The sequence below is a fragment of the Brienomyrus brachyistius genome, chromosome 11, assembly GCF_023856365.1.
Source record: "Brienomyrus brachyistius isolate T26 chromosome 11, BBRACH_0.4, whole genome shotgun sequence".
In the NCBI taxonomy this organism is placed as follows: Eukaryota; Metazoa; Chordata; class Actinopteri; order Osteoglossiformes; family Mormyridae; genus Brienomyrus; species Brienomyrus brachyistius.
The window spans coordinates 24,724,325-24,750,055 of record NC_064543.1 but is presented as its reverse complement, the minus strand read 5'-3'; the positions used below and the strand labels follow the sequence as shown (position 1 = coordinate 24,750,055).

General features: G+C 41.2%; 1 protein-coding gene across 11 annotated transcripts in view; it reads right to left on the bottom strand.

Moving 5' to 3' along the window:
• The window catches only part of LOC125704238 (SH3 and multiple ankyrin repeat domains protein 2-like), a 208,630-nt gene that overhangs the window by 63,867 nt on the left and 119,032 nt on the right, over nt 1-25,731 (bottom strand). For 10 of the 11 annotated variants that reach the window (XM_048969636.1, XM_048969637.1, XM_048969638.1 and 7 more), the window contains 3 exons: nt 19,874-19,955; nt 14,085-14,167; nt 12,741-12,865 (listed from right to left, as the gene is read on the bottom strand). In XM_048969636.1, coding sequence (XP_048825593.1) covers nt 12,741-12,865; nt 14,085-14,167; nt 19,874-19,955 — 290 coding nt within the window. Of the gene's footprint in view, nt 1-12,740; nt 12,866-14,084; nt 14,168-19,873; nt 19,956-22,486; nt 22,667-25,731 lie in introns of those variants that run through there. The other variant, XM_048969647.1, reaches the window with a different exon arrangement.

The following is a 25,731-nucleotide window of genomic DNA, read 5'->3' as shown; positions in this document are numbered from 1 at the left end:
CCTTATAACTAATAACGGATCATTACATATTCCCTCCTATTTACCATAAGAGAAAATGTGGCAACCTGGTCATTTTCATGGGGAACAATTGGAAGAACTCAATGGCAGACAAAACTGAAAACCTCATCCACTTAGTGCAGTGTTCCTTAATCCTGAAGCTCACCTTGAAAATTATTTTTACTATATGTAAGACCATTAATATAGAAATAATTAAGCTTGATTGAAATGCTAATGAAGCGCATTGCACAACAGAAATCTCATTATAGTATAAAAGTAGTTGAAGCCTACCTCTAAATTTCAATCAAAATGAAAATCATGTACTAACTAGAGAGGATGGGCAGTCAGAAAGACAGCAGTGTATTCCTCGGACAATGGTGACACTTGCACCATGCATCTATTCCGTACTTGTCTCACACTTACAATTTCTAGACATACCGGATGGATCATCTGAAATATGAAAGTTAATATGTTAAATATGAAAGTATCTGTAGCAGCATGGTGGCACAATAGTTAGCACTATCACCTTAGCTCTGGCTCCATGTGTATGGAGTTTGCATGTTCTCCCTGTGTTGTCACCTACGTACCCGGGTTTTCTCCCACGGCCCAACACCATTCTAAGGTTAACTGGAGTTACCAAATTGTCTGTAGCCGTAAAAGTGTGAGTGAACCCTGTGATGGGTTTGTTCCCCATCTTGAGTTATTCCCTACCTTGTGCCTGTAGAATCTGGTATAGGCAATGTACTCCCCGTGAAGCACAATGTTTAAATTTTTTCATGACCATGATTAACTAAATTGTGCACTTTAATGTTCCTTACAAATAGTAAATCGAGCTCACGAAATTCCTAAAATGTGCACATGATTTAATTTTCTGTTCTGTTCTCATTTTGCTATTTCAGGCCCTTTAATTAACTTAATTATATTTAATGTTTTGGATATTTATGTTCTTGCCTGAAGAAAATGTGTCCGCAGAGCCAAGTTGGAGTGCAGTGCACCACTACCATGGGTCTTAGCGTAGTAAATTTAATCACACAAATTTAATCATAATAATGCATACTATGTCTCCCAATTAGAGATGGCACCGGTCCGATACCCACTATAGGTATTGGGCCAATACCGGCAAAAAAATGCAGGATCAGTCATCAGGGAGGTGGGGAAGTTAGAAACTGATCAAATTTTTCTGCAGAGACAGTGTTGCATTCATGACACGTTGGAAGTTGGGAAAATACAATCTCTGACTCATGGTTGGGCTACATTTTTTGCTTAGAATCTCAGTGCTCCAATTAACCAACTTGACATCATAAACTACAGCTGTGGAGTCCTCTGTCAAGACTGGTAAATATTACAAATACTATTTAATTACATTTAACAAGTCATTTACTATTGTACAGTAAGTGATTTGTTTGCATTCGTCATATATCAGTGAAGTTGCAAGCAATATATTGTTTGCTAAGATGTCTGTAATTGATATTAGTCCACTAGTCTACTTGAGAAAAGACTAGCTATGGATATGACTGGATATTGATGTGTGTTGATGCATTCCTTGTAAAGACAACAACAATGCATGCAGATGTTACTGTAGGCATCCATATTATTTTCTGAGCTGATCATGTGAATGGACGTTATTCAGAAGTCGGAAGTTCCCAAGTTGGGTTTACCGAGTTCACCTTCGTCTTGAATGCACCATAAGTCTAGCCTGAAATCGCATGCCCCGTCATTTTGGACAATTCTATGCTTACAACTTGGTAGGAACAGTTTGGGGAAGGCACTTTTCTGTTCCAGCATGACTGTGCTCCAGTGCACATAGCAAGGTCCATAAAGACATGGTTTGATGAGTTTGGTGTGGTAGAACCTGGCCTGCATAGAAACCTGACCTCAACCCCACTGAAGACCTTTGATATTAACTAGAATGGAGATTGCAAGCCAGGCCTTCCAACATCAGTGTCTGACGTCACAAATGTTCTTCTGGATGACGTGATTCCCACAGACACACTCCAAAATCTTGTGGAAAGCCTTTCCAAAAGAGTCACAGCTGTTATAGCTACAAAGGGGGTGGGGGGGCAACTCATTATTGATGCACTTTTTGACCAAAAATAGAAAATGGTTAGTTGAGGTATACATTGATATTTCGATTTGCTTTTGTGAAAGTTGTTACTGAATAAAAATAAGAATATTGGTATAGAGATTGGACCAGAAAAAAAATATGTTGTGATTCCCTATCCAACCATTCTGCCACTTGTAAAAAAAATAATGGGACAAATCGTGACCCATATTGGTTCAAAACTGGATTGCAGCACTTTATTTTTCATTATGGGCCGATTGTGCGATATGTGATATACAAAGGTGGATGCACACTCTAATCTTCATGTTTCCCAAAAGACTTCATGACTACACTGAGTGGAACCCACTTATAGTGATCACAGTTATAGTGATCGACCGCTTATATGGATCAAAAAGCTTGGGAGAGAATCATTCTTATACAAATAGTCTTTAAATAATTTACTTATAGTAATCAAGTAGTCTGCCTACAGTGTTCATTTTGGGTTTTTTATACATGACAACTTATGGAAGAAATTTAAACGATTAAAAGATGCGGACTGACACAAAGTTGTTCTTTATATTGCTCCTTTAAGTGACCACACAAGAAGAAACAATTATATAAAAGCCATGAATGGCAGGGAAACACGGGGAAGTTACACTAAGGATGGTAAGAAACACACACGGCGGGTAATTACACAATGGCTAAGAAAGACACACGAGGATCAGGTAACAACCGAGCACAACCACAGTTTATGGCACACGCAACAACCAGATATACAGCACAACAAGTACCTACACTAAAAATATAAATGGTTTATATACAAGACATGCACTAGGGCTGAACGATTTGGGGAAAATATCTAATCGCGATTTTTCTGACAGACATTGCGATTATGATTTAATTTGCGACACAATTTTTTATACGTCAAGCTTCAGTTCAATATTAAGTGTGTAATAAATTTAAAACATATGACGCAGCATTACCACCTGAGATGCAACCAAAACATGAACTGGTCTATATTCAAATGCAAGGAGGAGAATTTAAAGATGTGATGTGTTAAATAAAGTAATAATGAATACAATTGCAGCAAAAAGAAAAACAATAGCGATCTTGCAGCAAACAGCTTGGCCCCTAATAACACTAAAACCGCCTTTTCCCACGCCAGTAAACAAGCAAGAACTACTGCAGCTTTTTTGTTTGCGCTGTTCATAAGGCTGTTCTGAAATCGTAAAGCTGGAAAAATTTCGAACGTAGTATGCATTTCATAAAATGTTGAATAAATAGACGTAGTTTATTGGTGATTTCATGTTGGTCGAAGTTTCCGCATTTTAACAAAACAAAAAATGTGTTCAGAGGTGCAAACTCCCACGGGTTTGAGAAACACGCTTTCAAACTCTCACGCAAAAAATCCTATGGCAAATCTAAATTATTCCATTATGAATTTAGAATTAGCTGCATCAAAAACGTTAGGGCAGTTTGCAAACCCTACAGACTATTTACATGGTAATAAAACTCTTACATACACGTAAATGTATGTGCAGACTCGTCTCAAAAAGAAAGCCTCACTCCAGGGGGGTATTCCATGAAAGTAACTAAGATTTCCCTTAAACCTGCTTCGTGGAATATCCCCCAGGCACCTGACCAAAGTTGGCAAAAACCCTGCATTTAATTTGAAATGAGAAGTAAAATGCAGTTTTCGACTGAAGCGGATAATCATTCCTTTGCCTTGTTGCTCTGACAAATACAAAACGAATGAGAAAACATTATATGCGTCACCTTTTAATGTCTTTTCTAAATAAGACCGTATGTGCCCATACCCAACTGTAATAGCGATTAAAGTGATCTGTTTTTTTATCATTTATGTTAAAGCGAGGCTTTTATTCTATTACTTAAATCAATGAGCACAAAAACATATGACATAAACACGACTGTATTACGGGTTTTACTGCTTTTCTGGGGGTCACAGACTACGCTGCTGTGAGGATAACCGACTCTCTCGTTGTATGCTAATGCGGTTGCCCATTATCAAAAACAAAATATGTGATACACTGAAGTATGTCACTGCTGGTGGTTAAAAGGAGATCGCCGATTTTACTGATGATAATACCTTTCACAATCTAGGCAAGAAGAAAACGCAGCATTTTCTTCGCGTTTCACGTGTTTGCTGTTTGTAGGCGTATACTCCATCTTCTCTGGTCATTTCTGATTGGTGAGCATGACTGTCACATAGGAAGCATGGCATGAATTTGGAAAACTATTCTCACAACAGTTTTAAACCCTCCTGTGTAATGTATGTCCTAAATCGCAGCCTTTGCGCTTTGTTAATCGCGTTGTTTCGAATCGCGATTTCGATTTGAAATCGATAAATCGTTCAGCCCTAACATGCACGAAGTTATATACACGCGCACGCGAGGCATGCCGGGACATGCAGATACCTCTGGCACTACAGTATTATAGCGTACTTGAATTATACATAGTTCAGTAATTTAATTTGTACAGTACTGTATTTTGAAAATCAACAAAATTCTGTAAATAGTAACGCTATCTCTTCTATTACCTTATATTCATGTAATAAATATGCATATGTAAATTAGATGGTACTCTGAGACAAAGATAAAAAACTGTTATAATGATCATCCGCTTTTAACTTACAGACGTGATCACTATAAACAGATTCCACTGTATGTTCCTTTGCATAATTAAAAAAACAACAAAAAACAGCATTCTTATTTACAGTAAATATAGTACACGGGATTAGCCCAGGGGGCGGCATGGTGGTGCAGTGGTTAGCACTGTTGCCTCACACCTCTGGGACCCAGGTTCAAGTGTCCATCACATGTGTGCAGAGTTTGCATGTTCTCCCCATGTTGCCATGGGGTTTCCTCCAGGTATTCCGGTTTCCCCCCACAGTCCAAAAACATGCTGAGGCTAATTGGACTTGCTAAGCTGCCCATAGGAGTGCATGAGTGAGTGAATGGTGTGTGAGTGTGCCCTGCGATGGGCTGGCCCCCCATCCTGGTTTGTTCCCTGCCCAGTAGGATAAGCGGTTTGGAAAATGGATGGATGGATGGATGGATGGGATTAGCCCAAATCAACAAGAACAGCATTTACAAATCAAAGTATTTTAAACTCTTGGCTCTTTCACTAACAGCAAGCAAAAGCGGTGAACAAGTTACTTTATCTTACCTGATGGCTGAACTATTTTGAATGGTTAAACACATTTAACCGCTCTCTTTTTCAGACACACACACACGTTTACAAGATGGTGGCTACATGCTCCATTTTTGCCTTCGCCTTGCCCCTGTCATTGCAGTTCTAATTTTCCAATCAAGAATCTCACACTATCTTAAGTTGCCTTCTCTTTGATACCACTACACAATGCTGCTATAGGTTTGGTGCAATACATATCAATATTTGCTCAGGTCCAGATCTTCACCTTTACAGTACGCCTGCAAAGTTTGAACAAGATTTTTAAAATATTTTTGGAGTTATTGTGCTAAATGGATCAAATATCTGAAACTGCCCCTTTTTATATCACTATACAGCGATGCTTCAATTTTGGGGTAGTCAGTCGAAAAGTTTCAGTAACAAATGTTTTTCCAAGTTATCATCCTAACAACCAAAGCAACTATGGCAGTGATGGAGGAGAACCACTCCCAAAACCATATGTAATCCCCAGGAAATTATTCCAGAACATTGCCACTTTTCACCATAACCCTGAATTGGATAAGCCTTTGACAGATGGACAGATTATTATCATATACTACCATATTGTTAGCAGAAGGTGTATAATTTATTGGTTTTCAATATATTATCTATAGCTATGCATTTAAGGATGACTTCAGTGCTGCATGCAAATTGTTAAATAGCCTAAGACTGGATAACGATACCAGGAACCATCCTCATCTTGAATGGAACCCTCCAAATATTCTGGGCACTGTAGGTAAATTACATTTAGGTCTACTTTAAGGCTGTATGTGGCATCACATACACTGAGATAAATCCTTAATTATATAATGAGGTTTAATTATTCTGCTTTGCTTCACATTCATCTCACTCGTGAATAAGCATGAAAGTGAAAGGTAGTCAGGAGATTCTTAAAGGGAAAGAGTAAAGGCTTTGTAGGTCAGGGTGAGACCACTGAGATGAGGAATTCATCAGCAGAAGTAGGAAATATCTTTCATACAGTATCTACTGTATCTATAATGCAGAATCTTCAGCGATCAGTTTTCCTTGCATGGTCAGATTTGTATGTTTATGTGCCACTGCAAGTCCAGCAGTTCTGTCAAATTTAAGAAATGGTGGCATGAAGACGCCTACACGTTCACTGACTTATGTTGACACCTTCATGGGTGTTCTGCTGATTTTGCGACCAGCATGGAGACCCAAGAGAAGGAACATCTCAAAATGCAATTTAAAAATTTTTTGTCCATCAAGCAGAATTCTCTCAGTGCATATTCCAGGCCAGACAATTATAAAAGACGTGTCAGCATTTCAGTAAGGGTATTGGGAGGTATGTGCAAGTTTTGAAAAGGGACACAGCATTTAAGTAATTGACTTACTATTTACTATGTTGTTTTAAAAACAACTAACAATATTCAGTAACCCCCTACCATCTAATTTAACTTCTATATTTACTTCTATTTCACTTCTGTTTTTTGTTATGGACTTTTCTTACTTCCAAATTTAGTTTATTTCTTCTCTCCTTGATGCTTTATTTACGTACTCCTGTACACAATTATCAGATGCTTAAACATTCACTTGTTTTTTTTTTTTTTTACCACAGAGAAGTTTGACAAAAACAACAGTTCATAATAAATTATGTAGCTATATTTCGTTTTCTCACAAGGCAGGTCTGATTTGGTAATTTGCAAAAAATCCAATATTTTAACAATATATTTCCATATAGGGAAGTCCATGGCCTTGGGAAAAACCACAGAATTACCTAGGGTCCTCATGGATCACCTGTGTCATGTAAAACACCATGCACCTAAGAAAAAACTCTGTAGACATCCCTCTGTTACTGAAGCTTCTTTCTCCCCATGTTACATAACCAACTATGTCATCCATGATGATCACATGACCAGCTAAAGTGCCAACGGGGGAGGCTGTTTTTCCAGTATTGCAGGTTCAGCAGGAATACGACAATGGATCCAAGACCCTGGAAAACAGTCATTGTCTGCATTTGGGCAAACTAGTCGTACACACCTGGGAGGTAGCGGCAGACAACTGACAACAGACAACTGGCAATGCAAAATCGTTCTAGCAACACACAACAATTCTCAGCAGCCAGCCTTGAAATGCTGCCCGCTGACACAGACTCGCAGGGTCAGCGGATCTGTTATCTCCTGCCCCCACCCGGGTCCACTCCACCCCATGTTTTCGCACATGTTTAGATTTAATCATCCATCTCTACAGTGTGCTGAAAAAGCTCTAGCAGCTGTCCTGCTTCTAGCACAGCACACAGAGACAATGCTCTGCCGGTTGCTAGGTGACTGTTGCTCCGTGTTACAACTTAACGCACTGTGGTAAAAATGTGGCGTATACAGCAAGGAGGACCATGTATCCATTTTAAAGAGATGATAGTGTTGGCATTTGGTTGAGTAAACTAGTTATCCATGCTGAAACGAGTGCAAAAATTCAATCATTTTATATATGGACCTGAATACCGAAACATCCTCAGCAGGTTTCTGGATGGAGTGGGCACTTCTGCCATCTCACTTTGCTTTATTCGGCTGAGGAAATTAACACAGACATTCCAGAGGAGCATTTATGATTGGTGAATGTTTCTATGATATCATTTGCTATGTAGGCCATATTTTCATCACACTAGGATCCCACACAGCGAAAAATGGGGAATCTGCATAGCAGGTCTGAGGATGGAGTGGACATCAAACCTCAGAGCGTCACCATACTAAATAGAACACCCAGGCAAAGGAGCACTTGGCTGCTTCAGTAAAACCCAGAAGATCAAAACCTATAGTGTGCTGTTTGTTTCCTATATTATGAGCACAGACTGAGGACAGAAAGCCCTTTTCCAAAATTGATAATGCTCATAAAGATACATTTTACTTTGCACATCGTCCTGACCAACATGAAATAATTCTGCAGCTAAACTGGGAGCAAGTAAGGCATAGAAGCTCCTTTCACTATGTAATTCAACATGCAATCTAAGGGCTTGCATGAGGGGCCTTTGTATTGTTCTCAAGGACACAGAGAACACATTTACACTTCACTCTTTCTGAGAGGAAGGTGCAAAGATCCTGATTGAGACAAAAACCCAATATGTTCATATTATACCTATATAGCTTCCGGTTCAGGCATTAATTGTTCTACAGAAAAGTAGACTGCTGATACTATCTTTTAAACCAAATAATAACTCTCAGGAGGACAATGACAGAAAAGCAAAAAAATAATGAAAGCATATAACCATAACTACTGTTCTAAATTATATACTAACTGCGTGCTATGGCTTTAGTCTTAAATACCAACTGAAATAAGTGGCCTTGGGGGAAAAGGCTTATCTAGGACCCAGAATCAGCCAGAGTTTCCTACACTGAGTTGGTAGACCTGAACATCTCATAAAGCGTACGGTGAGAACACCAAGGATGGGAACATGAACAGGGATGAAGCAGACAGACACAAACAAACAAGCATGAGCCTAAACGTTTAGACAGGCTAGCAATATATGCAGCAAACGGCAAGAGGATGCAACTGAAGAGGAAAAAAAAATACCAGGAGAAGCAGACAAGAATAGATAAACAAACAGATGTGCACAGAGACAGACAGACAGACACACAGTGGCCATTTACATACAAAGTTACCCATCATCATAAGGCAGGAGCTACACAGGAAGGTATTATGTAACTATACGATGTGTTTGCAGTCAAATTAACTAAAGCACAATGGAGGAAGTGTAATCAAAGCATAACTAATGTTTTCAGCCATGATTCTGTGCAGGTGACTAGCCCATATATAAGCTCATCCTCATCTTCCAAGTGGCTAAGGAAACCAAAGACATTGCCTAGGTCAGTTGACAAGCAGGAGGCTCATGGTCCTTGTTGGTGCGACAAGAGGAGTGTGAAGGAGGCTGGGCACTCTCAGACCAGCAGCTGATGGGGTTTGTGCTGGCTAGCATACACCAAATCGCTGCATTCCCCAGCATTTTTCTCCTTTTGCAGCAGTTATGCCCAGTAGCCACCTGGGTCTTACCATGGCTTGCCGAATGGCTATCTTCTCTAATACCCGTTTGTGGCCTTCAGCTGTACCGTTCGGGAATAAAAATAGAAACGTCTCCATCCCTCTTGCTCTCTGTGCGTGACGGAGGTGCGGGATGCTGGGAGCAGAGGAAGGTGTGCTGCGGCAGGCAGCTTGGCATGGGGGCCTGGGGACTGCTGGGGGAAAATCAGATGCAGGGAGCAACTACACATCACATGAGGAAGCGAGATAAAACAGGCAGCAATCAGGCCCAAACTGAAGGCAGGCAAATGAACACACAGCTGCTTTGCCTTCCTTAGACCTACTACTGTCATCATCAGAGATGAGAAGCAACGCTAGAAACAAAAATCAGTGCTACTGATTCTGAATCTTACTAATGCTCTATCCATTATAAAATAGCAGCAGTGAAAGAAATGCCAGTCGTCAGCTCAAAGGAAAGTACTGTATGAAGACCACACAGAAGACAAAGAGATCTTTGGATATTATCAATTAACACTAAGCTGAACCACCTGAACCGATGCCTGCCTAAACAGCCTCATGCCTTGCCTAATAGACGAGACAATATGCTGGCAGCCCCTGGCTACAATCTGATCTTCTCCAACCTCTGAAAAATTCCTGTCTTGACAGAGCTATGTCTGTGGTCCCACTACTAATGTTTAAACAGATGTGCAGAAAACTGTTTTAATCCTAGTAAAAAAGGGACTGACTGCAGAAGTAGTTTTCTGAATCTGGGTTGCTGCACCTACACTCGCTAGTATAATCCACGTCTCAAATGTCACCAACCAATCAATAAACATTGATTAAGCAATCAAACGGCTTTGACAGTGAGCACAATTGTTTAAATGATGAAGCACAAAACAGCAGTATGCCCCTCGGATATGGGTTTGTAGTTTTCCCAAATAATAACGACAGGAAGTGAGGGAATGTCTGCTTTTTTACAATACCTTTAAACGAATGAGATAAGAACTACAGTGGTAAGAATTCATAAACATTACTGAGATCCACCTTAATCAAAACTGAGAAGATGAAGCAGACTGCTTCCACTTCCCTCATTCTACTGTGATTTTAACAGAATTCATGCTGAAAACATTTCAATGTTCTTATCTATGCAAAGCTATACCATATATAAACATGCATCCCAACACCAGCTGCCAACAGCAGTGATACTGTGGAGCTCCTGTCTGTGTAATATTTGCAATTACATCATCAACCTGGTTGTCCAGCGGCATTCCATGCAACACACTTAGATCCTACGTGTCATATGTGCTCCATCCCAATCTCTGACTACCACTCTTGTTTCTGAAACTTCATAGGCAAATCTCCCACTCACTTCTCCACTATCAGGCATGTACAGTGGTGGAGGTGAGTGGCATCTTAAATCTTGCATGCAAATCTAGGTGCTTTGCTGACGGAGTAACCAGGCAATAACTGAAGATCGAGCTTTCCAGTCTATTTTTAGAATATGGTCAACATTAACATACAATCAGGCTTTTTCCCCCCAACCCAGAAACCAACACACAACACTGCAAATGGTGCTGCTTCAAAATGATGGAAATCAAGACCTCCCTCCACAATAAAAAGGGTTGCAAACATGTGCAAAAAAAAATGAAAATTGTTAAAATTGCATTGCAGTTCTGTGGAACCATTCCAAGTGTGCAACTGAGCATATTAAGTATCACAGTAAGACTCAAGAAAATCAAACATCTAAAAAAAAAACCTGATGGGAAGGGGAAGATGAATAATACTCAGTTAAGCAAACTCTGAAAAGCACACACTTCTTTATGAACACATGTAAATATGTGGGATGCCTCCCCGAGCCTCTGGGTGGGTCATTTAATCCAGACTGGGCCTTTCCACAGTATCCGCTTTTAAACTCTCATACTTAGGTTGTCAGTTGAAACACATGCCTATACAATACTAACCCGTTAAGCCATGACTAAGGACAGGGTACACATTGTGCTCTGAAATATTTGAGTTATTATTAGTTACTAGAAACAAAAAGAACACAAAATATAGGAAAAGACCAAAGGCACAAAAATGTTATGGATCACCGCAGCATGGAGTGAGGAAGCAGGGACAGGATTCCAAGTGTCGGGCAAATGCAGGACACGATCAAAAGACAACTACATCACAAATAACGTCAATGACCGGACTGGGGAAACATACTCTAACACGGACTTAAATACACAGGACTAAATAACAACAATGAGAAACAGCTGGTAACAAGGGGATTCCACATGAGGTAGCGAGGGGGCGTGGCGCACGGCAGGTTTGGACGAGCAGGGCATGAGACAAAACCAATTTTTCAATTTTCATTTTCTGCTCTATTTAACAAGTGCACTAAGCAATATCAGACTCTGTCCAAGTCAAAGATATAGTATCTCCTTGCCTCTAACACAAAGCAGGCAACAGTTCTATGTCAACATTCCCTGATCCATGTACACTGAAGTAAATGCAATGCCCATAGCCACTCACACTATAACCAACCAAAAAACAATATCAATACAAATAGCCGTTTTCACCTTAACTGATTGCTTATACCATTCCTTTCTGCTTGTTTTTTTATAATGGCTTTTGTAAATATGTATCAGCAAGATTTCATCCAAATATTGATACTGGTCTTCCTTTTCACAGTAAAACAGGAAACTCAAGCAAAAATCAAAACCACAATGAAACACAGTAAAACAAACACAGCAAAACTATTTATCGTCATATTGCATCCTTATATAGTAACATGCAAAATGCTAACCCAAATTTTAATGTGATCAGAAAAGCTGCCATTTCATTTACGACAATGCTGCAAAATAATGCCTCATAAAACAATGCAAACTGAATACCAGCAGGTCCTAACATTTATCAATGTGTGACGTACATTTCAAGTCAGCTTGAAAGTCATTCACAGAGCAAAGAATGCAAGGCTATTCCAAATCTTTTGTACACACTATACAGTAGTCAACACTCAGCTGATCCTGGGAGTCCTGGGAGTCAGCACACTTTTAGGAGTGTGACCTTAGCCACCGTGGTGAAACCTCAGTAGAGCCAGCAGAATGAGCCAGTGTGTGGTAGTCTGTTCCTTAGGTGCCTTCCAGTGAACCAACACTTATATGCTGCATCCTGAGGAATCTGTCTCAAAGCAACTTCCCTGCCCCAGCAAATCGCAATTAGATAACCTGCCATGCATCAAAGGCAAAATTAACCCTTTCCAGAAGAGCCCAGCAAAACTTATATTGTTTAAATTTGCAGTTAAACAACTGCATACAGCTACCACATTGCATTTGGTTTATACTTAATTAAGTTAAATGAAAATTCAACAATCTGTCTTTCAGCAAAAATATCCATGATCTTATGCTAATGTCCAAATTCATAACAGAGCTTTGGAACCATTTACCATCCTTCTTTCTATATACAGAACTACTACTAACATCTTATTAAAGGACGAGACAATGACCAAAACTGTTAACACAAAATTCAGCCTCTTTCTTACCTCAATGAGGAAGTCTCCTGTTCGAAGCCCAGCCTGCCAGGCGACCCCACCCTCGTCCACTGATTCTAGGTACTGAAGGGCGGGAAAGGCCGGGGTGGGGGTGAATTCCTCGATTGGGGTGTCGGCTTGGGGATAGCAGCCAAAGCCAAAGGAAGCCAGAGAGAAATAGGATGCGATTATGTCTGGGTTACGGCTTCGTGGCATAAGATGAAGTCGCATAAAACAAACCCTGACTAAAATTACAGCCTCAAACAGCTCAGTGTGAATACAAGACAAATACACATGAACACCAGTAAGAACACCTTAACAGACTCAAAACAATCATCCAATGATTTGATTCCATGGAACACTCACGGCTTACTGACACTATCGTCATATCCATCACAACTATGTGATGACACTGCCACCACCCCCAACCCAGGGCACTGCTGTTCAGATATAGTATTGCTGACAAAAAAGGTATAAGCGACACTTTCGATAGCTAACTGCACAGGGGGTGCTGGGGCCTGAACTCGCCCACCAGAGCAGGAGGATTCGAAATTCACAAGGGGCTTACATTCACTTCTACAGACCACTGCATCACCAAAAGAAACTGGCCTAGAATATTCTGCATTTATGAGAGCTTTGTTATATCCAGATCAGCCCTGTGACCTGTTTCTGCAACACACAAACATAGACGCACAGGCACACACCGAATTTAAGAATATGTACATACCTACATCTAAAGGTAAAAATGGTATCCCATAGAAGATATTAAAATGAAGTACAGCCTGAGTGTCAATAAACATGGTTCCTTATCAGATTGTTTTTATAAAACAACAACAAGATACTATGGTGGAATATTGCATTTAACAAGAGCCATCACTCCTATTATTGCACTCAGTCTGCATTTACTGGTATCAATATTGCTGTCCATATTTGGAATGGAACATAAACAAAAACATGTGAAGATGAAAAACCAGACATCAAAATATACTATTCGCCAGGACCTGCACTGGAATGCTGATCATTTCAAACAGAGGAATAACATATTAATGCAACATTTTTGGAGATTTTGTGTGATTATTCAAGAATCTCAAATTTAAGAATCTGAGAGGGCACATCACTTGGGAAGAGTTTTCTTTTGCACCGTAATTTCACATAATGCAATGAAGCAGGTTAACTACATGACCATAAAATTCGTGTTAGTGAGTCACGTGTTAAGTGCATTTTATTGAGAAAAACTATTACAGTGATGGGCGCGGGGGGTGGGGGGGGGGGGGGCTGGGGGTAGAGGGTGGCAATAAAAGGAGGCTTCTTGTAACACAAAGGGCTATTTAGCGAAAAAATAAAGGTGTTACCTACCCTTAGCCCCTCGCAGCACAAACCCGAATCCCTCATTGTCCTTCTTCTGCAGAACCACTGTCTTCTCGTCAATAACGCAGTCGCTGTGGAAAAAATTTCGCGCATAGCGCCCGTTATTACACCCCATCATCCTCATCATCGCCACAGCCGCTCTTCCCGAGTGGAGGTTCATCATGATCAGAGACGGCTTCTAGCGGAACTAATCATCTATTTAAATTGAGAGAGTGACAACGCCGCCAGCCCGGCGACCACTTCCTAAGAAAAAAGCCACCTCTGTTGTTGAAGACGGAGTTGTCAACCGGGGAACGACGCACGGAGGCCTGAGCCGGCGGGGGATCGTGACGTCGGAAAGAAGCATTACCGATTAAATATATAATTATATTAACGAGAAGAAATGGGGTAGGCAAAGCAAAAAACGCAGCGGAAAAAAACAATTGCGACTTAGGAAAAGAGGCGCAAAGGCAGCATTAGAGCGCAGGCACTGTGGCTGGAAGGCCGTGGGTGAACGAGTGAATGGAAGCGGACTCTGCTGTCATCAGCGGGGCGGTGGTGAGAGATGCAGGGGCGCAGTCTGGGTGCCTCTCAATGGCATTTTCATTAATGCAATTCCGAAAATCTAGGCAAGCGTCGCTCGTATCGATCAGAGAGAGGGGCGCAAAAAGTGAATCCAGTAATTATGACATTGCTGACGTCGCCGTCGTCGTTTTCTTCAACAATAAATCCACCTTTTATAGTCCATTGGTTCCAGTAGCAAACGCTGCAAGAAGGGAAAAAGCAATCGTAGATATCGTGGGTCGTTTTGCTGTACCAGAAGCTCCCGGACTCCCCTTCTGCCGTTGAGCGCCGCACGCTGCTTGCAGCCCATATGATCGCGCTGACAGCCCACTCCGCTAATAGCGAGTATCTTGTTTCAACGTCAGCAGCCAAGCTATCCTCCAGCACTGAGCGTTTACATAATGCAATAACTGACGAGGGGGAAAAACACGAAAAACAGTAAAGTTCAGAGTAAACCAAATGCCATTTCCTCCTCCCATATCCCCTGTATTGCATTCAGTGACGGGAAAAACAGCGTCTATTCCTGGTGGAAAATTCACGGTCGACTTTGTATGTACTGCTTGAGACAAACAACAAGCAAAATAATTTGTATATAGGTATTTTATGTAAATATATTTTAATCACTATGCCTTCATGAGATTGTGCAAGACAATTAATTAGCTATTTGATATTAACTGCAACTAAACATGAATCACGTTTGATCCATCTGAAATACCCGGGAAATTCCACATAAATGCATTTCACGAGCCTCAAACTTTCCTTTATCAGCTGATTTTATACCTGTTGTTTTATTTCCTAATGATGTCATTGAGAGTGCCTGTAGAGTTACCAGTGTGCACTGCAGTAAACAAGTGGAAGGGCACAGCACGCAAACACAAGCATTATTTTTTCCCCTAAAAGTAACATTTTCGCAGTTTCTTAAAGGCTAACGAAATGTCGTCACTGACTATGCACATTTGTCTCGCCACAATCGTTAAGTAAACCTGCATTTTTCCGCAGCTATGCCAGAGGGATTTTGCTGCAGAAATTTAGAAACGGGGAGAGATGATTCCAGCAGGGCCAGCCGCGCCCGGCTGCTCAGTTACCGTAGTAACATCATCTGTTTTTAGAGGAAGCCACCAGCTTGTCAGGGTGCAACGGGGCTATTAAAATCCTGCTCCGCTGATGAATGTCATCGCTTTGAAACATCATCGTTCTGTTAAAAATTGTTATTATAGCATGTATCACAGTGTGATCAATTTAACCTCTCCTTCCCGTTTCTGGAGCAGCCCATGCTTTATCTCATATCGGTACAGTGACGGCCAGTGGCAGAGTGTTAAAGATTAATGATAGCTTCAAATGCCTCGCTGGCCGCTTGTCCTCCAGTCCCGTGCTCCTTAATCTTACGTGCCTGTAATGTGCAGGCTTTGTAGAATATCGCTTTCTCACCGTAGTGGCCGGATTCCCAAGCACTTCGTCGTTAACAATAAATGAAGACGGTGTCGTCTGCCCTCCTTGTGTGTTAGCGTCTTGGCCTATTCGCCAACACACTCGCTTGGGCATTTTGTGCCTGATATACTATTAAGAGATGCTTTCTCCTTTTTTAAATAAATGAATCAATTCTAAAATTAAATTGTTTATAAACAATCGCATTCAACAGTGTTATTAAAGTTACAGCAAATCTGATGTACAATCAGCAAAATACATGCAGATATATTTAAATATGAACACTGTCGTGATAAATTTCTTAAATAGTATTTTGAAAGATTTCAGTTGTTGTTGTTGGTCCAAATTGGATAATATGTTATTGGACTGCATATATTAAATGGAAAAAGAAAACCCTTGATATCATTTCTTATAAAATAATTCCAAAAGGCATTATATAAATACTTATTTGTCTATTTAAATTTTGGCAGAGAAGCGCTTTCAAGAGACTCTGTACCCACTGGGTTAAATGCAGGGGAGTGTCTAGCTACTGAAAAAAAATTCAGGGGCTAAGTCAAGTTTACTCAGGGCTTGGCTTTTTTTCGAAGGAAGACTGGCATCAGGGGTAAAATACTATAGCCCCAAGTGATCGGATCTAACGATGTGCATAGCTAAATGCATGTTTTCCTTATTCGCATTCGAGCATTAGCTCATTGTAAGAAATAGAAAAAAACCTTGAAAGCAAATCTTGACAGTCAATCACTCAACCAAAACAGTAACAGGTTACAGTAAAATATCAGGTGACGTTTAGTCAGTGGGATTAAGATCTCTCTCCTAATGAACGTCACATGACAGGTGCTGCCAATAGAGGAAGGCTTCTGTTACAGATACACTGCTATCAAAGGTTATACTCTCCAAAACATCAATGTGCCATCACAGCCCTTTTGTTATGCTGTAGTCAACATTACATCATATTGCACCAGCAATGCCAAATTGTTGCCAAGTTGTTGGCCCTCTATCAGCATAATCTCAGAGTAGCTACATAGTATATATAAGGACAGCTTCACCATGTGTCAGGTAAATACTAAGCCTCTATCATCTCAGTTTGGATATTCCTAATGAGTGTAATGTTCCAATGTCCAAAGGAGCACACAATATAAGAAGGCGTACTGGACACACAACTATCCAATTAATTTTTAAATGAAATTCAGACTGATTTTTATTCAGTGTCAGCGGACAAGTTTACATGGGAGCTCATCTCACACCAAACGAAGAAGGTACCTCACATAGGAGTTTTCTTTCACAAAGACTTTGCGTATAATAGCCAGATGCTAATATAAATTCTGAGTGATGAAATTCTGAAATTATATCTGATTCAAAATGTGATCACAAATACATTTTATGATGAAGAGAAAAATATTCCTTTCATCTGGTTGTTTCTATATCATTGCAGTTTTCTACATCTGCTATAGGAACTACAGTACAGTTTCTCCACTTATTCAGCCTAGAAATTTTGTACTTGACTGTGCTATAGACTCTGGCAGTAATTTTTGTTTTAATGAATGATTTTTGTTTGATACTTTTATTTGATTTTCATACTAACATTATATCAAAGAAATACAAGCATCATAAAAATGTAATGTATGTACAACTGACAGATTTCATGAGTGAAATTGGCAACAAAAAAAAATGTATTAAATGCCTATTAGTAATTCATGTGATATTGATATAGTTGTCTAGAATGCTAATGTTGTACAGATGCTTCAGTTTCTGAGAAAGCGACGACATTTTACAAATAAAAATCAGTACATCTTGATAGTCATCACTTTCCTGGAAACGTGCTTCATCTGTGGCACGTACACAGATGTCCGTTGTTGTCTAGGCAACCCATCCGCGTGTCAGGGCCACAAGTTCCTCAGATGGCACTCAGACAGTAGGTTGCCCATAAAGTTCTCTTAGAACTGACTCACCGCTCGCAAAGGTTGATCAGCATGCAAGGGGTGAGTCAGGTGTTGTTCTGTTCAGCTTGTTGCAACAGAACAGATCCCCGATCAGGCTGGACATGGCCCTAAAGAGTATGAAGTATCCTGGCTGACACCAGGCTTGATTAAATAAAGTGTAATTGTGGAACACAGCTGGATATTTATATATGTTAAAGCATGCTGCCTGTATCTGCCAGTTCCCGCAAATATAATTTCCTCACAATTCACTCATAATTAGTGCTGTGAGGATCAATTACCCCTTGACAATAAAGGCAAATAAGGATGTGGAGAGGCTAGCTGCTGGAATAGACATCTGATAGTTTCTGTCAGGAAAGGTTAAAGTAATTTACTTTATGCTGTTTTTCGGTTGTTTCTTAGCCATTGACTGTTACTCATTTCGGATAACAATTATTAGGCCCTCTTGTTTCAGGCTGGGGGCTACATGAAGTACAGTGGCCATCTGTCTCACACCAAATTTAGATCACCTATTCAACCAACCAAGTTCAGCTCGGCAATCCGTCACTGGAGGAGAGGTGGTGTAATGGTGCCTGACTGTGGCAAAAACCTGGTTGCAGCTATTTCACAAGGATAAATGTGTATAGGCAGCTTTTAAATGGATTACTTCAGTTTGGTTCCCCTGTGCTATACTGTTTCCAAAACAAATCAATAACTAACGGAGATCCTGTTCACAAAAAAGCACGCTCAAAAAAGCCGGAAAAGGTAACTGAACAAGAAAATCTTGTAAAAATCCGGATCACATCAAGGGATACACATTTGCTGAGAGGCCGACCCCAAAATAAATGGATAAATGTGACACTAATATGCTTGTTTGCTTTTTTTTTTTTTTTTGAGGCGGCAGCTTGCAATGTTTACTGGAGCAGGGCTGAAATATGGCTTGACGTAGCTGGGCAGTGATGGATAACATATTTCACTGTCAATGGACATATGTGGCACTAGTGGATAAAGAAAACATCACTGTGTAGATGAAAACTGGTAGACAGTAATGGACTTGTTGTGGCTCAGAAATGCAATGGCACGAAAAATGGTTATATTACAGTGTCTGCATGACCCCTTCTAAGCAAGCCTCCAATAATAATAACAATTCTGCAGAAGTTGGGGGGTCTTTTGGAGGAGATCGGTTTAAAAACTGAAATGGCAGAAGGCTCCTGCAGTTATTGCGATTCCTTTGCTGAGCTCGAAGTATCTTTCTTGAGTCCTCTGGCCGAGATCATGTGGCAAGCAAACAATTATTATCGTGTCTGCTGTTTTGTCTTATGTTTTGGGTCTTCTGTAATGTTAACTCTAGAAGCTTGTCTTGAGATACATTTTTCTGCCATTTATTTACATAAAATTAATCAGACATTCAAATGAGATAGCAAGGTCAGTCAGTCCCTAGAGCAATAAGGGTTAAGGGTCTTGCTCAAGGGCCCAAAAGTGAAATCACCCAGAAATGGGATTCGATCTGACATCCTTCTAATCATGGGCACAGAGTCCTAATCTGCAGAGCCACACACTGCCCTTTACGGCATGAAAATCCCAAAGTAGTGGCTCTTTACATTAATATTAAGCAAAGGTGGCAATTTCAGGTCCAGAAAGTAAAACTCCAGACCATGATTTCAACCAACCAGATGAGTGACTGTGACTCTTTAGGCCCAACTGGTTGGTTGAAAGTAAATAATAGTCTGGATTTTTACTTTCTGGACCTGAAATTGCCACCTCTGGTTTTAAGGTAAAAAAAAAAAGTACTCCAGTTTTAAGATATATTATTAGACAGCTAAAACTGTCATGTTTTCATACTTTTTCTTGCTTGAAACTTTTACAATATTGACAGGGGTTTCAGTTCCCTACCTTGAGGCATCGAAGCTGTCATAGGATCCCACGGTGTAGTGTCTGAAGAGCTTCTTCCTCTCTGATCTGTCCGTTCTGGTTTCTGCAGAGATAAGGGGACCAACAATCAGGAAACATCAGGCAATAATCTGTGGATGTTTAAGCCATGAACAAGACACCACATCCCTGATATCACACACCAGGCTGATGACAAGAAATTGCCAGATCTCAGTACACTTATCTCAGTGTCCTAATTATTTACTTCCAGGGTAAAGTGCTCTTTGTGAACTGCAGGTAATCATTAGTGTTCATCATGGCTCTGAGCAGCCTGCTTTAAGTGGCCCTCCAGGCATTGACACTGCTTGAGGATAAAGTTTAAATCCCAAGTCATGCAAAAAACAAAGTCACTTGAACCTTGCTGTCAGCTGTAGGAGTTTGTACTTCACACATTTTTGTCACAGCATTAGAAAAAAAAATCAATATTTACGACAATCACCCTACGCCATATGTTTTTACAATATGAAACACAAATAATTAACAAACAAACAAATAAATAAATCGGGTGGTACTTTTTTGTTTTTGTAAATTTTGGTGTTTAGAAGATTTGAGAACATGACTGTTCAGTAAGTCCTGCAAAAGACAGCCAGCGCAGAAACTACAGGAAAGAGAATGCTGGAGTCGTCTTTTATGGAACTGAAAACGGCGCCTCCCACACACGCTGCAAGCACACTGCAACTGATTCAGGAGCAGCTAAGAAACCACCTCACAGCAGCTCGGTGAAAATTTAAAATATCTTAAACTCAGAGATGACATCAGTGAAGTCCTTCCATAGAAGGCAGAAGGGCAGCAAAGCCAAGCACCAAGGCAGGATGTTTTCATTGTAATTGTTCCAGCATGGTGGAACATCCACATAAAGATTGTGCGTGATGCGCGGCAACTATGGTGCAGCCAAGCTCACCAAACATGGAGAACACCTGCTTAGGGCTGCATGTAGATGGCCTGATTTAAACAGGGAATCTGAGACCTTTGTGTACCACCCAGCTGAGGGAACGTTACCCGGCACCTCCTTTTATGTGCCTTGTTCCCTGAAAGCTGAGTTTCCCACCAGCTATCATATGGGCTGAGATATACACGCTTTAACCCTGGTACCCGTTGGGCTGTAGAGATGATTACGAGCAGTTGAATGCATTGAGGATGGTTGTGGATTCACAGTGAAGTGGCTAAGGACACCACAGTTGATCAATGCTGTTCAATTACAGTGCTGGAGACCATAGCAGGCCTTTCTGATGCAGATGGGAGCGCAGGCCAGGGGTAAGTGTTGCCTCTCTATTACAGCAAGCTGAAGCGGTACTGATAAGGCTCTTACTGACTGTAAACCCTTTAAATGCCAAACCAACTGTTAAGAATAGGGCCTCCTGCAAGCCCAACACCAGCTAAAGAATTGTGTGTTCGCTCAGCAGGAAAGCGATTCACTCAGCGAGGTGCCACACATTTCCGTTGCTGATATTACATCGATGGAGGGGAAATGTGTCTCGGCACAATAACTGTTGTAATTCCAACAGACAAAAGACAGATTATTGCAAATGGGCGGCGCCAGCAGGGTTTAATTGCAGCCCCAAGAGCACCCTGACAGCAGCTTCCGTTTGACCCTGTGACTCCACACACACTGACCATCAGTGCCATGTCACCACACCTCTGCTATCAGAAGGCTGTGTGAGATTCGGCCATTTCCCCTTGCAACCTGCATTTAGCTGCTTGACTGCTGGCCGAGGCCGGAGGAGGCTGGCCAGAGGAGGCTGGCCAGAGCAGGCTGGCTGCTGCCGTCGCTGCTCTGTCGCCTCTAGGCAGGATTCACACCTCACAGATGAAATCCAAACGCAAAAGCAAACAGTTTTATTTTAAGGGTCTGCCCAGCATCGCCTGCCTGTTAGGTACAGCTGGCGAGCACCAAGGAAAGGCAGCTCTGTGTTGATGGATCCCTGCTCCTTCTCCCCCCAAGAGCCATCCCGTCTGGGCTCTGGGACCAGCTGAGCTCACAGCTCCCAAGTAAAAGCTCTGGAGTACACCCAGCACACCGGTGCGTATGGAGACACGGCGCTGACAGTGGACAGTGAGCACTGCACCCCGAGATGCTGCCACCTCAGGAGCTACATTGGAAGGCTCATATGGCCAAGCTGCCGGAGCTCGGAATACACCAGGTTTGGAGATCCACACCAAATGTGCCGCACAGCTTCGAAACCACCCAGAAACAGACCTCAGAAACACAGAATTCCCAGTAAAAATTTACTCGAATCTGCAGCTACTTAAGTTGTCTTCAACCATTTTTCAGTATTACCTGAGATTTATCCACATTTAAAATAAACCAAAGAGAAACACAGTCCCATTAGTGAAGAACCACAAACAAGATTCTACTACTATTACCTTAAATAATAATTAAGCAAATCAGACAATAAGACAAATCAGTTAATTCCTGAAGCATTCAGCATTGTAGAGCAGGCAAATGAAACTAAACAGCAGGCCCAGCCTACTGGTCCTGGATCTGTGATGCAGACAGCATTCATTTCACAAGCTTAAGCAATCCTGTCCATCTGGTGCTATTTCTAACCCAAATTCAGAAGCACAGCCCCACAGTACCTCCAAAGTGAACTTTCTTCCTACACTTGGGTGTCTCTTCCATTTGCCCCCGCTGTCCCACTTCTCTCCAGCTGACTGCAGTTTCCCGGAAACACAGAGGCTTCTGAGGTGAGGAGACTAGCTCCACCTTTACCTCCTCAGACCCGCGGTGCCCAGAAAATCGTGCCCACAAAGTTTTGAGTATCCCAAATGAGGTGAATGAGCAGCCATAATCGCCACCGTGGGAAAACAGGAGAGACCGCGACACGGACGAAGAATCCTATTCAAGCTCCGTTGTTAGTGCCGGGAGAGAGAGAGAGAGAGAAAAAAGTACAAAAAAAAAAGGAGAAAAAACCTATATCATGCCAAGGCCCACTCCATAGCAACCGGGGTGTACAGTGTAGAGAAGGTTTCCATGGAGATGCATCAATCAGGAATGTCCATGAGTGTTGCACTGAAGAGTTTCTGAGAGACTGGAGCGATTACACAGTCTGTAGATTTGACGAATAGGGAGAAATATACATTAAAATGACCCCTTTATTCCTGTACTGGAAATGTCATTATTTGCAAGAGTGATTCTACTAATATTATTATTACTACTGCTACTGGTACTGCTAGTAATAATAATAATAATAATAATAGAGCATATTTACAGGAATAATTATTGTCATAGTTGAATATAATCAAGTGAATCAAGCATCATGTAACACATTAAACATTTTACATAGTCCTGCTACAAATGATTTCTTCACCAGCAGGTGTTAACAGATGAAGTGTAATATTTAAACATTTCTTTGGGGGGGGGGGGGGGATGAAAATGAAACAATTGGGAGTACAGCTAGAAAACATCTTCAAATGTTACATAAATTTCTAAAGCAGAAATTAGATTATGACAGTATTAAATCTTATTTTTTTCCATTTAAAGGACATGTGTCCAGGTCAACAAAATCTGACTGAATATTTAAACAAACATTCATCCATCCATCCATCCATCCATCCAATTTCTACTGGGTCGCGGGGGGTCCGGAGCCTATCCCGGAAGCAATGGGCACGAGGCAGGGAACAACCCAGGAAGGGGGGCCAGCCCATCGCAGGGCACACTCACACACCATTCACGCAGACATGCACACCTATTGGCAATTTAGCAACTCCAATCAGCCTCAGCATGTTTTGGACTGTGGGGGGAAACCGGAGTAACATTCATCCAATGAGCATAAATAATTGTTCCATTTATTGAATAGACAATTTACTGACAGCACTCCTGGCTTTATTTTTCCCATCAGAACAACTTCTACTTTATGCGACCAATTGTGAATGCAGTATGTCTTGTTTGTTTGTTTGTTTCTTTGTGTGTGTGTGTGTGTGTGTGTGTGTGTGTGTGTGTGTGTGTGTGTGTGTGTGTGTGCGTGCGTGCGTGCGCAACGGGGGGTATATTTGGCTTGTGAGTGCATGCACTGAGAAAAGAGGAAAGAAAAAAACAAAAAATGATGCATATAAAGACTGAAAGATGATGATGATGATGTTATTATTATTAGCATCATCATTATCAGAAATGGAGGACTATAATATACACATCTTTATGGGTGTGCATGTTCATGTGTGTACACACGTACCCTGTGCGTCCTTTGCATGAGCATTCTTTGGGTGTGTGGGTGAGGCTGCAGTGAGGTGGGCAAGAGTAGGAGTAAGCTGGGAGATCTACACTGGGCCAAATCGAGCAGCAGGGGCACCTTCAGTGTGCGAACGTGCGAGCACGCATGTGCACACTCCAACTGAAACGGCATAGAGACAAGAAGCACACTCCTCCCACACAGACCCTATGTGCCAGCACTGGTCCCAGTTCTACACATCCTTCCCAGTTCCTGTAGCGGACACAGATAAAGCTCAGCCCTCTAGATCCATGCATGTGTGCTTTTGGAAAGCAGTGATACCGCATCTACAGCTGGTGCAAATGCACACAGCAGAGAGCAGACATACTAGAAAGGTACATGCGTGTGAAAGTACATTTGAGTGTATGGGTTTACTGTATGACTGAAGGAGCAGCATGTAGTGGCCACCCGCTGGATAGACTTAAATGATAGGGAAGAAGTTTCTATGTAATCTGCCTTGTCCCTACAGAAAGGTTTTGTTTCCTTGAGGATGCTGGTGATTCTGGGATGCCCTTTCACTCCAATGGTAATCTTTAGTTCTTTAATCTTTAGTTTTTTGGGCAATGGTGGCTTAATGGTTAGGGAAGCGCACATGTAATTGAAAAATTGCAGGTTTCAATCCCTGACCAAAAAGGCATCACTGAGGTACCCTAAGCAAACTACTGCCCCTCGGCGCTGACTTAGCTGCCCCCGGCAATGTTATGATGTCACATATGGGTTAAATGCAGAGGACACATTTCGTTGTTGTGCACTGTGGTTCTAAATACAATATGGGAAGAAGCTTTAAGTCTGTGAGCACTCTGTCTTTCAATTTGACAAACTTTCAACACAGTGAGATTATGATCAATTAAAAAAGCATCACTGTGTCTGTATTATTCCAATCTTTCTATCAGCACTGCAAGTCATGCTATTTTTGAAGTGTCTTGCAGAAAAAGCAGACAAACTACACAAGCGAGAACAAAGTGTGACACTCAACCAACGTCACATCTGACAACAGCACATGAAACCAATATGGGTCTGTATCTCCACCACACACACACACACCACCAGCATGTCCAATCTGTGTGACCACCATCCATAAATAAGGCAGACAATAGATCTGAACCATGTGTGTTTAGTAGAGTTGGAGGTCAAACAGTGCAGGAACCCTTTGGAACTCTGAATTTAAAATTGGGACATACAAGTTTATAGAAATATATATTCCTGATATTCCTGTATGAGGTACAGTAATGGAAGCTGAATGATTTAACAGTTCAAAGCTTTAAGAAAGACACATTCATGATCCACTTTACGTAGTTTTTTTCATTAGTTCAGCTAGTTTCAAGTCTGGTTTATGGTTTGATTTTAAATAACCACACTTAAGTTGTCCTTAAGTTTTACTGTATTTTAATAGGTCACATTGGTGTGACTTTAGAATCTAAAGATGTGTTGTACATCAGGGACCCAAACTCAGTTCCCACTATGCCACATTAAGCATCTCTGGTGAGGCGGGTGGGGAGGTCCTCTACCCCCACCATTATCCAGGAATACCTACTGACTGTCAGTAGGGAAGCTGACTAGCTCTTCTTTCTTCCTTCCCGAGTTACTGACCACTCTGGATCGGAAATATGTGTGGAT